Consider the following 12,810-nt stretch of genomic DNA (forward strand, 5'->3'; position numbering starts at 1 on the left):
TCTTCCTATTTTATAGTCAACAGAAGTTCAGAAAGATTAGGCAACTTGCAGCCAGACACTTAGCTAGCTCATGGGCTTTCCATCTTATCATGCTGTTAGGACAAAACCATGTATTGAAACAAAATCAGTTTAAATAGAGCTTGAATATGAGATTATTATTTATCTTAAAACCTGATGTTTAAACAAAAGTAGTTTAGTTAGAGTGGTTGAGTAGGAATATAAAGATGACTTTTGGACATTCTGAAAGTAACTTCTGAGTACATTCAGGGTAGATGTCACAGGCTTTTTCATTTCTAAGTATAATCCCTTTTCTTTTTCTTGATATGGGGATCTCACTAAGAACTACTCTTAATGCTTATCAGCTCTAATTAGGATCATTTGGGACACATGTAAATGGAACAGAGCGTGAGATATTCCTTTAGATAATTAGGCAAGAATTGAAAGAAAAGAAGGCAGAAGGAGACTAAAAGAGAATGTGTACAAGGGAGTGAAATTGCTCAAAATGGAATTAACCAAGCTACTAGCAGCACAGGATAAAAGAAAATGGAAAAGTTTGTGCTTTGCACAATCATGTGAAAGAGAAGAAAAACTATGGTAAGGAAGGACTATTGCATGTCGAAGTTTCACTGGCTACAAGAAGACATCACTCTCCCATGACAGATTATTTTCCAGAGAGGCTGAGAGATTGGTGAAAATAGAGGGGATTTTTGTGTAGCTGATTGGTTCCTGCCTGACCTGTAAATTGGATGTCTATAACACGTAGGACTTCTATAGACATAAGTAATAATTTATGAGATTAACTTATCTGGCCTATGATTATTAAAAATAAAGCATTTAAATTAGTTTTGGATGACTTTGTTCACTGATATTTAACTACTTTTACTTCTGTGTTTGACAAAATTTGTTTTTATAGTATACTGTTAATTTATAACAGAATTCAATCTTAGATGGACTACTTGTATGTTCAAACTTATAACATTTGTTTCAGTCCCTGGAATGGAGCGTGTAGTCTGTACTAAAAGTGCATAGTTCAGTGAAAACATACAAATACTCAGGTCTGTGATTATATTCATCATATTCTTTGAATGTAAAAGTATATTTTGCACAAATGAGAAATTCTGTTTTGTTTAGAATATGATGGGTATGATGGGAGTAGGTTTAATGTAATTTCATTTTCAGAATAAAATGCTCATAAAAATCATGACATATATTGTAGATGGATGAACTTGGAATCACTGAATACGTAAAAGGAGACAACCGCAAGTTTGAAATCTGGAATGCTGGAAAGGAAGAAGTTTATATTGTCCAGGTTGGTCATTTAAGAATTGTTCTAGAAACTCTACCTGCCTTAAGATACAAAAGTCTGAATTTGCAAACAAAAATAATTTTGGTTACCTTACAGAAATTCTCAGTCCTTTCCTGTAGGTCACCTAAATATTATTTGATAATTATTCTTTGTGATATAGTTAAACATGTTATCAGTTAGCAAATTTTCTTTGATTCTTTTATTTAAGTATAGTTGGTGTACAATATTATATGTTATAGGTATACAATATAGTGATTCATAATTTTTAAAGATTATTTTCTATTTATAGTTATTATAAAATATTGGATATAGTCCCCAAGTGATTCAATAAATCTTTGTAGTTTATTTTATGCCTAATAGTTTGTAGCCCTTAATTCCCTACCCCCACATTGCCCCTCTACACTTTCTTCTCCCAACTGGTAACCACTAGTTTGTTCTCTGTATCTGTGAATCTGCTTCTTTTTTGTTATATTCACTAGTTTGTTTTATTTTTTGGATTCCATATACAAGTGATATCATATACATGATAGCAATCATATTTGTCTTTCTCTGACTTATTTCACTTAATATAATACCCTCCAATTGCAGCATGCCAGGCATCCCTGCCTATCACCAACTCCAAGTCCATCCTATTGTTGAGAATGGCAAAATTTCGTTCCTCTTTATGACTGAGTAGTATTCCATTATGTGTGTGTGTGTATATATATATATACTGCCTTTTAAATCCATTGATCTGTTGATGCACACTTAAGTTACTTCTGTTGGCCAAAGTTTTCTTAACTTGAGATGTGTCTGTGATGCTTTATATGGCTTCAAGTTTTCACTGCTACATCAGGAGACTTATGAATAAGAGCTGGAAGCCAAGAGCTTGGCTGGTGCTTTTCTGTCTCCATCAAATTTCTAGAGTTACAGATTGATAACAGTGCTGAGTTCCTCTGGTGCTCAGCATTCAGAGAGGACCTGATTATGAGACAAGGTGATATGATGGTTCAGATCAGGTTGCTGTTTCTAAAGAATGTGGTTAAAGCCCTGGCCACGCATGCTATAATGTTCAACCTGTTTCAGGGAAGAGGAGAGAAATTAGAACATTTTAAGAGCCATTTCAAAAAGTATTTATATCATGACTTGTTACCTGTTGATAATGCTTGGTGTTTTTTCTTTGTTTTAACTCTGTCTTCAGTCAGTTCAGTTCAGTTCAGTCACTTAGTCGTGTCCGACTCTTTGTGACCCCATGAATTGCAGCACGCCAGGCTTCCCTGTCTATCACCAACTCCCAGAGTTCACTCAACTCATGTCCATCAAGTCGGTGATGCCATCCAGCCATCTCATCCTCTGTCGTCCCCTTCTCCTCCTGCCCCCAATCCCTCCCAGCATCAGAGTCTTTTCCAATGAGTCAGCTCTTCGCATGAGGTGGTCAAAGTATTGGAGTTTCAGCTTTAGCATCAGTCCTTCCAATGAACACCCAGGATCGATCTCCTTTAGGATGGACTGGTTGGATCTCCTTGCAGTCCAAGGGACTCTCAAGAGTCTTCTCCAACAACACAGTTCAAAAGCATCAATTCTTCCATGCTCAGTTTTCTTCAAAGTCCGACTCTCACATCCATACATGACCACAGGAAAAACCATAGCCTTGACTAGACGGACCTTTGCTGGCAAAGTAATATCTCTGCTTTTGAATATGCTATCTAGGTTGGTCATAACTTTCCTTCCAAGGAGTAAGCGTCTTTTAATTTCATGGCTGCAATCACTATCTGCAGTGATTTTGGAGCCCCCCCCCAAAATAAAGTCTGACACTGTTTCCACTGTTTCCCATCTATTTCCCATGAAGTGATGGGACCAGATGCCATGATCTTAGTTTTCCAAATGTTGAGCTTTAAGCCAACTTTTTCCACTCTCCTCTTTCACTTTCATCAAGAGGCTTTTTAGTTCCTCTTCACTCTCTGCCATAAGGGTGGTGTTATCTGCATATCTGAGGTTATTGACATTTCTCCTGGCAATCTGGATTCCAGTTTGTGCTTCTTTCAGCCCAGAGTTTCTCATGATGTACTCTGCATATAAGTTAAATAAGCAGGGTGACACTATACAGATAATTCATAAAAATATATGCTCTTGGCTTGATTAAGATGTAAGATTTTTCTTATCTATTAACAAACTTACCTTGTAAGTAATGGGAGGATATTTAAGGAAACTTTCATGCTGTCATCAGTTATGAAGATAACTATGCAAGCGATTGTCTTTAATTTTTTTGGCTGCACTACAGCGTGGTATGTCAAATCTTAGTTTCTGAACCAGAGATCAAACCCAGGACCTTAGCAGTGAAAGCACCGAGTCCTAACCCAATAGTCCACCAGGGAATTCTGTGCAATAGATTGTCTTTTCAGAAACAATGTTTGTTTTGTTTTACTAAAATTAAACATGAAAACATTTATATATTTTAAAAACCCTGCTGCACAAAAAAAAGAATAAGTGAGATTTATATTTCACATTTCTCTAAGCATTGGGCTTCCCTGATAGCTCAGCTGGTAAAGAATCCACCTGCAATGCGGGAGACCTGGATTCAATCCCTGGGTTGGGAAGATCCCCTGGAGAAGGGAATGGCTACCCACTCCAGTATTCCTGCCTGGAGAATTCCATGGACTGTATAGTCCATGGGGTTGTAAGGATTCAGATACGGCTGTGACTTTCACTTTTCACTAAGCATTATTATTGAAGGGCAGTTTCAAATTAGTCTTGACTGTTATTTCATCTAATCCGATGGCTGTTTATTTGCTTCTTGGAAGTTTAAGAATCAAAATGTTAGGGTAAGAATATGATAGTTCAGGATATAGATTATGTTTAATATAATAATGACCTTTGTTTTATTATAAAGCATCCTTTTAAAAAGAAAACATGTCTTCTCCTCCCTCACTTTTTAAATCTTTAGGCTTCGAATATAGATATGAAGATGATGTGGTTAAAAGAAATCAGAAATATTTTGTTGAAGCAACAGGAACTTTTGACAGGTAAATTCAAGCATGCATTCTCTAGAACGGGAAGTATAAGAACAGTTCAGTGTCTCAGACTTGTGATAATTTTTACAAGGAATATTTACTTTCTACTATTTATAATTAAACTCATTAGTAGGAGATCAAGATTCAGGGAGTTGTTTGAATTATTTCAGAAAATGAATTTTGCAGTAAAAGATGAGCTCGAATGCCTGGGAAGCAGTTTTGCAGTGATAAAGCAATCTGAGTGTGTTAATTCTAAGTCCTTCCCATGAGGCAGCTCTGTGTGGGAACTCAGTAATCAGTGCCTAGTAATGTTGGCCTAAGAGGGGTGCTAGTTATAAACTTGAATGTCTTGAATAAAATACAGCATGGTTTGATCCTTTTCTATATTCCGAATTCAGACTGGCCTTCAATCTGGCTGTTTCAAACTGGCCTTCCCTCTGGCTGTTTCAAGTCTGTGAAGGTGAACTAGAATGGGATTGAGGTGTGTGTATACGCACATGTGAAGGTTATTGGTCCTCAAGGAAGTAAGAAGAATGGCTTCTAAATGTAAGCTTTGTTTTATTTCACAGTTAAGAAACGGGAACAGCATAATCAGTTAACAGAGAAGACTCATCTTTCTTCTCAGCAGAATGACGAGTAAGTGATTCTTCTTTAAGAAATATCACTCTTGCAATCTTCTGTTTTCTGTGTGTAACATGAAACAATGTAATTAAACTATCAGACAAAAATTACCTACCCTTCTAGCAATATCTCATCAAATTCTATAAACACATCATTTTCTAAGTTCTGTCCTTGGTCATGGAGCCTGATAGTCCTTAATAGTTATCCCACTGTTTCTCTGATGTTAAAGGTGCACCAGCCCTGAGCACCCTGTCTCATGCATCGAACCTGAACTGGAGATCTGTTTCACATATGATGATATACATGTTTCAATGCTATTCTTTCAGATCATCCCACCCTCGCCTTCTCCCACAGAGTCCAGAAGACTGTTCTATACATCTGTGTTTCTTTTGCTGTCTCACATATAGAGTTATCATTACCACCTTTCTAAATTCCATATATATGCATTAGTATACTGTATTGGTATTTTTCTTTCTGGCTTACTTCACTCTATATAGTAGGCTCCAGTTTCATCCACCTCATTAGAACTGATTCAAATGTGTTATTCTTTTTAATGGCTGAGTAATATTCCATTGTGTATACGTACCACAGCTTTCTTATCCATTTGTCTGCTGATGGACATCTAGGTTGCTTCCATATCCTGGCTATTATAAACAGTGCTGTGATGAACATTGGGGTACACGCGTCTCTTTCAATTCTGGTTTCCTTGGTGTGTATGCCCAGAAGTGGGATTGCTGGATCATGTCAGTTCTAGTTCCAGTTTTTTAAGGAATCTCCACACTGTTCTCCATAGTGGCTGTACTAGTTTGCATTCCCAGCAACAGCGTAAGAGGGCTCCCTTTTCTCCACACCCTCTCCTGCATTTATTGTTTGTAGACTTTTGGATAGCAGCCATTCTGACTGGCATGAAATGGTACCTCATTGTGGTTTTGATTTGCATTTAAGAGAACCTTTTTAAAATCACAGTGGAAGTCTTTATTTTCCAGGGTTCACAGTACTCAATATTTTGTCATATAGTCTGGAAGTCTTTAGATATCAGACAGTACTGACTCAATAGTAGCTGATTCACCTCAACAGTATTAATCAGATTAAAGTTTTAATCATCATTCATATATACCTTATATATGTATATGTATATATATGTACATATATATGTATACATATATATACAAGTATATATACACATATATATACAAGTATATATACACATATATATACAAGTATATATATACACATATATACAAGTATATATATACAAGTGTATATATATGTATATATGTATATATATATACAAGTATACATATACAAGTATATGTATACTTGTATATATATATACATAAGTATATATATATATATACAAGTGTATATATATACATATATACATGTATATATACACATATATACATATATACATATATACATGTATATATACACATATATACATATATACAAGTATATATATATACATATAAGTATATGTATACAAGTATCTGTATACTTGTATATATATACAAGTGTATATGTATATGTATACAAGTATATGTATACTTTATATACAAGTGTGTATATATATATATATATATACATATAATGTATGTGTGTGTACATATATATATACCTAATTCATTAAAGTTAAAAGTTCATAGAACAATAGTGATTTTTTGTTGTTCTTTATATTTTTCCAACTTACGCAGTTATGGTTGACAATTAAAATTGTATACATTTAAAGAATACAATTTGATGATTTGATATTGTGTTGATTGCATGCATGCTCAGTTGTGTCCAACTCTTTGCAACCCCATGGACTATAGCCCACCAGGCTTCTCTGTCCATTGAATTCTCTAGGCAAGAGTACTGGAGTGGGTTGCCATTTCCTCCTCCAGGGCATCTTCCCAGCCAATGGATTAAACCTGTGTCTCCTGGGTCTTCCCCTTTGGCATGTGGATTCTTTTCCACTAGTGCCACCTGGGAAGCCTATGATTTTATTTATATATATATATGTGTGTGTGTGTGTGTGTGTGTGTGTATATTTATGTATGCTGCTGCTGCTAAGTCACTGCAGCTGTGTCCTACTCTGTCCGACTCCATAGATGGCAGCCCACCAGGCTCCCTGTCCCTGGGATTCTCCAGGCAAGAACACTGGAGTGGGTTGCCATTTCCTTCTCCAATATATATATGTATATGTGTGTGTGTATGTGTGTATGTATAAATATATATATATATATATATATATATAGTGAAATAATCACCACAGTCAAACTGATTAACATATCCATCACCTTACATAGTTATCCTTTCCTGTGTCTGTAGTGAGAATATTTAGGATATACCTCCTAGCAAATTTTGGGTATACAATATAATATACAACAGGAATTTTATGTAATATACCTGCCTTGGGTTCAGAAGGGAATCATTTTTTTCCATGCTGGGTTGGATCCTAGGATTTAAGCTTCTGTGTATTATGAGCTATTATCACACAGACTTAAATACAGGGGAAAGTCAGCTCTGCTTGAATGGATTCTTAGATTATATTCTTTTTTTTTTTTTTTTACAATTTATTTATTTTTGACTCTGCTGGGTCTCTGTTGCTATGCAGGCTTTTCTCTAGCTGCAGCGAGTAAGGGCTACTCTCTAGTTGCGGTGCACAGGTTTCTCATTGTGGTGGCTTCTCTTGTTGTGGAGTACGGGCTCTAGGGCATGCAGACTTCAGTAGTTGCAGCACATGGTCTCCCAGGCTGTGAAGCACAACAAGTTCAGTAGTTGTGGTGCACAGGCTTAGTTGGTCTGAGACATGTGGGATCTTCCCAGACCAGGGATCAAACCCAAGTCTCCTGCATTGGCAGATGGATTCGTTACCACTGAGCCACTAGGGAAGCCCCTAGATTATGTTCTTATCACATGGTATCAATGGAAGAAATAACATTTTAAATTTCTTATTACTCTTAGACTGTAAGAAAGCTCACTTTTTACATATTTACTATTTCAGAGGGCAACAGGGAGCTTTTATAGGCGCTGAGGAACCTGAGTTGGAACATATCAGCACTATGGTGAAGGTCGGTGAGTCCATCACATCAATTCAGGCAGAAGCAAATACAGGTATGTGTAATGGTTATCCGAAGGGAGGATTCATGGTTGTGCAAATTGTTTTCTCTCATTGTTATTTTGAGAAATCTTTCCATCTATTCACTTTATACTGACTAAAACAGAGTTAACCCATTTTTAGAAAGCTCTTCTGTCTTGTATATATATGCAAGATTCTCTGGTGGGCACTGCCGAGCGGTCTGTGTATGGTCTGTGGACCAGTGTGGTCCGTGGACTAGTAGCATCAGCATCACCTGGAAACTTGTCAGGAAGGCAGGTACTTTGGCTCCATCCTGGACCTTCTGAATCAGAAACTCTAGGAGTGAGACCCAGCCAGCTGTGATGTCACAAATTCTCCATGTGATTCTTTCTGGCACCTGCTTAAGTTTGGAAGCCCCTCCTACACAGGATACAGAGGTGAATAGAACACATATACTGCATCAAGGGATGCACTCATGACTCACTATAGGTTAGTGAATAGAGAAGAGTTATTTACAAATGGAATATTTTCTTTTCTTTTGCAAATTTGGTCATTTAAAGAGTTTTAAAACAATTTGTTTACTTCAACGAACATAACAGCCTGATTGCCAGAAATCTTACAGTACTCTGAGCATACAGTCTAATTGAGATACACTCAGCTGCCATTCCAATAAAGCTAGGACTGTAGAAAGATAATGCAACAAGCAATGAAAATCCAACTTGACAGTGTGATAGCAGGGAAGCAAACGGTGCTTCAGAGACATCCAAGAGGGTCACATTAACAACTCCGGGATCAACAGAATAGACTTCTCTGAAGAAATGGCCAACAGAGTGCCTGATTCTCAGTGCTTAAACATGATGGTCTTCAATCTGGAAGACTTCTCTGCTAGCTGAGGAGAAACAGGAACAACAACCTTGCTCAGCTTCAGCTCCATTTACAGGTCACTTCCCTCAGGTCATCTATACTGTGGCCCCCTGAACCGTCAGGAGAGAGACTAGTATCACTGCTTTCATTTGACAGATGAGGAAACCAAGTCAGAGAAAGTTGACATGGCTTGCTCAAGGTTACATTCATAGTTTAGTGTGGCCAAGATGACATTCTGTTACTTCTTCACCCCATCCAAGTGCTTCATTCATATGAGTTCAATGCATGCTGTTAATTATTTTAATAATTAAGCATCTCTTACAGGCAGGTTCTTATGAGACACACAGTGTGTAACACATGGTCCTCGCATAATAAAAGAGATAAGTCCAAAATAACCATATTACCAGGTAGAATGTTATAAGTGTTATAAAAATGGGACCAGGAAGAATGCTATAGAAAGAATTTTTGAAAGAGATGACTTTTCTCTATAAGGAGTATAATAACTAGTACCAACTCCAACATGAAACCATCTTAAAAAGTTAAAGAAGTGTAGATATTTCTGAAATATCAGAAATTCTAAACTAGTATAACCCAATTGGAGGTTTTATTACAAAAGATATTATTCTTGGACCATTGAAGTGTATAGCCTTGATTATTACAGTTCATTGTACTTCTCTCCTTGTGATGTACCAGTAACTGCCATCCTGCGTGATTTTCTTACAGTTTGGACTGAGATGTCATCACCTGCAAAAGTCTCTGATGAACCTGAGAAATGGTCCAGTAACTATTTCTACTCCTCTTATGATGGCCATGAAGAAGAAAGACCTCTAATGGTTAGTAATGACATATTAAGATAAATAAATAAAAACTCTTCAAGCAGTTTTATTGATGAAATAGATTAGGCACATAGGGGCAGTCTTTTGTCAGTATCCTTAAGGTTATTAGAGGTGTTCCAAGGCCAAAAAACTTGAAATAAGTCTTACTGTGAACATTCAGTAAGCACTTCTCTCTGTAAGAACTTGTTTGAGCCATACATTGAGCCCCTACTGAAGTTAATGAGATAGTCAATCATTCCAAGTCTTATATCATGACCAATTTTATCTTCAGTTTTATTTTATTTTCAATCTGGGCATGTGAGATAAAATCAGAGCACAACAGGAAGTTCAGGTATATTTAGAATAGATTCCAGATTAGATATAGGAAATAAATATGACACATTTAAAAACTATTTAATTTCATCTGGGGAATATATTTTAGTAGGCTGTCAAAAAACATGCTAATGCTATGAATCTTAGCATATCCGAGCAGGGGAACACCCCATAAAAATAAAGGCTGCTTTAGGGTAAAAGTAAATGTTTTCTAGAAGAATTAGTTTTTGGTGTTATTAGGCTCCTAGTGGCTTATCCCAAGGAGTTAGGACTATTTAGGATAAATCTCCAGTTTTCTGAAGTCACCAGTGTGGAGGGTGGAAATATTGTTTTTGTAGTGGACTGTTCCTTAGTGATTAACAGAGGAATACATTCAGTTGGGCAGTTCTGGTCTCAAAGCTCCATAGCATTGATGCTGGAATGCGTTCTTTAAAAAAGCAACAGAATATTTTTTTCATCAATAATATAATGACCATAATTCATATTTGTATGGTCGTTTACAGTTGACAAAATGATTTCACACTGAATATTCATAGTCTTAGTGAGAAAAAGGGCAGGGTTTATTCCCTCCAACTGACAGAGGAGGAGATCGAGGCCCAGGGCTGGTAAGAGATTTGTCCAGAGTTCGTTGTCTAGGCCAGTAGTGCTCAAACTTTTTAGTGAATTTGCATTTTTCAAACAAAAAAAATGTAGTGAGAAGGGGGGCATGTGAAATATTTTTGCAACCAAAGAAAATGAAGACATAAAGGACTTACCTGATGGTCCAGGGGCTAGGACTTTGTGCTTCCACTGCAGCGGCACAGGTTTGATCCTTGGTTAGGGAACTAAGGTCCCTCAAGCTGCATGGTGCAACCAAAAAAATTTTTTTTTGCAAATCTATTTAACATCTGACTTCAGAAAAGACAGCTGGATTCTCGTACTGGCATTTACATTCAGTCTGTTGTGCTATCACACATTTGGTGACCTCTTGAAAATGCCTTAGTAGACTTGTGAGAGGATGAGAATGAAAAAGGCAAATAATAGAACTTTTACTCTTGCAGGCCCTGGGAACCCCCCAACCTTGAGAATCACTGAAAAGAACTTTCATTTCCCGAAGTAACATTATCTGAGGACAGGAGGGGTCATTGTTCATTGAGCAACAAGTCAGGGGAAGCTGGGTGGGGTTTCAATGCTTGCTGTAAATGATGCTCTACGAAGGGATGGTCAAGAACTGAGAAAGCTTTCACTAAGCATTTTTCCAGCTATCATGTCAGAAAATAAAGCAAATATGCAAAATTAAAGAATGCTTTCATCTTAGGGGGTGGGAATGGAGGAAAACCCAATAGCTCTTCTCCTTTCTCCCATGAATTCCCTGACTTGTGCTACTAAGGAAAATAGATACAAAGATAATATGGTGCATTCCACACCCCTCAATAAAATAACCCCCAAACTAAACAGAAAAGTAAGTAGGAATGAGCTATCTTTTAGCCTCACTTTATTAAGTCAAAACCAAGAAATAATGGGTGCTGCTTCCCTTGGAGAAGCCTGAGTCAGAGATGGCTGTCCTGTTTTAATGAAGCTACTCTCTTGAATGGCAAGGAGCTCTTTCCTGCCTGCTTCTCAACCCATATGATAAAAATACTGCTCAAAAGACATTCAACCCAAGTGATGTGGATAATACTTTCAGGTTAATTCTTTTGGATGTGCAAAGGCTCGATACCACATAATTCTTTCTTTCCTTTTTTTTTTAAACCTTTTTAAATTGTATCTTATATTTAATTGGAGGGTAATTACATTATTGTGAATGGTTTCTGCCATATATAGACAACTTTCCTTTTATATTAAAAAGGCATTTTTAATTATGGTACTCTTTTTCTATAAAATCATATATCCAATGTCTAAGATACTGTGCTGGAAAAACTCACATCTCAGAATACATTTGGACTTGATTATTATTTCTTCTCTGTCTACGTTGTAACCAAATTCAATCTGTGTGCCTTGGATTATTTAGCTTATTAATGAATCAAGTTAAAATTCTAGCTGCAAAATGATTAAGGCCAAGTAAAGCACAGCATTATGGTTTAATATGCTTTTATTGGACTAAGCTTTTGCGCCCATGATTTTTACCTGTGCAAAATGATATGAAGCACAGAAATCCTTTTGGGGACATCTGTAAATCTTTGTTCAGGGCCATTGCCTTTTTTATGTGCCAAGATAATTGTTTTTTATGAGAGTAATTTACAAATAACAGTATTTAAATATTATTTTCATGCTTTTTTCTGGATTTATGTTTATTATTCATGTAACTTTAATCAGTCGGGCTCTGTTATTTTCTGTGTCGTTCACACTGTAATTCTGTTCTCACAAATAAAGATGAATTCTTCAGGTTAAATAAACACATGTTCTGCTGGTTTTTTTTTTTTTTTTTTTTTTGCCATCACAAACTGTTCAATGTTTGTTTGTTCCTAAAAAGCTGCTGCAGCTAACCACATTTGCCATTGAGGAAAAGAGCAAAGTCTTTATGTCACAGAACATGCAGTTATACAAGTAGCTTTGCATTCAAATTTGTAATGTCATTTTTCAAACAACCTTACAGTCTCCAGGCAAATATAAAGCCCTAGCAGATTGCAGAAAGAGAGGCTCAGAAGACCTCCTGATTAGAAATGGAGATGTCATTCAGCTTCTCCATGAGGATGCTGAGGGTCGATGGTAGGTGCATTCTCCATGGCTATGTTAACCTCCCCCCTGGGGCACAGAGCTATCTAATCAGATGTTCTGCTTTACTTGTATCTTTGTTATACAGTCTCAAGAAGCAGAAATATCACATTTCTTATCAGTGTT

General features: G+C 36.6%; 1 protein-coding gene across 6 annotated transcripts in view; it reads left to right on the top strand.

The window, feature by feature from the left end:
* Positions 1–12,810, top strand: part of MCF2 (MCF.2 cell line derived transforming sequence) — a 121,997-nt gene that overhangs the window by 101,301 nt on the left and 7,886 nt on the right. For 4 of the 6 annotated variants that reach the window (XM_042241787.2, XM_042241788.2, XM_042241790.2 and 1 more), the window contains 6 exons: positions 1,217–1,309; positions 4,230–4,308; positions 4,866–4,932; positions 7,904–8,013; positions 9,566–9,675; positions 12,566–12,678. In XM_042241787.2, the coding sequence (XP_042097721.1) occupies positions 1,217–1,309; positions 4,230–4,308; positions 4,866–4,932; positions 7,904–8,013; positions 9,566–9,675; positions 12,566–12,678 (572 nt within the window). Of the gene's footprint in view, positions 1–1,216; positions 1,310–4,229; positions 4,309–4,865; positions 4,933–7,903; positions 8,014–9,565; positions 9,676–11,030; positions 12,366–12,565; positions 12,679–12,810 lie in introns of those variants that run through there. The other 2 variants (XM_042241789.2, XM_060408264.1) reach the window with 1 other exon arrangement.

Source organism: Ovis aries, chromosome X (assembly GCF_016772045.2).
Source record: "Ovis aries strain OAR_USU_Benz2616 breed Rambouillet chromosome X, ARS-UI_Ramb_v3.0, whole genome shotgun sequence".
NCBI lineage: Eukaryota > Metazoa > Chordata > Mammalia > Artiodactyla > Bovidae > Ovis > Ovis aries.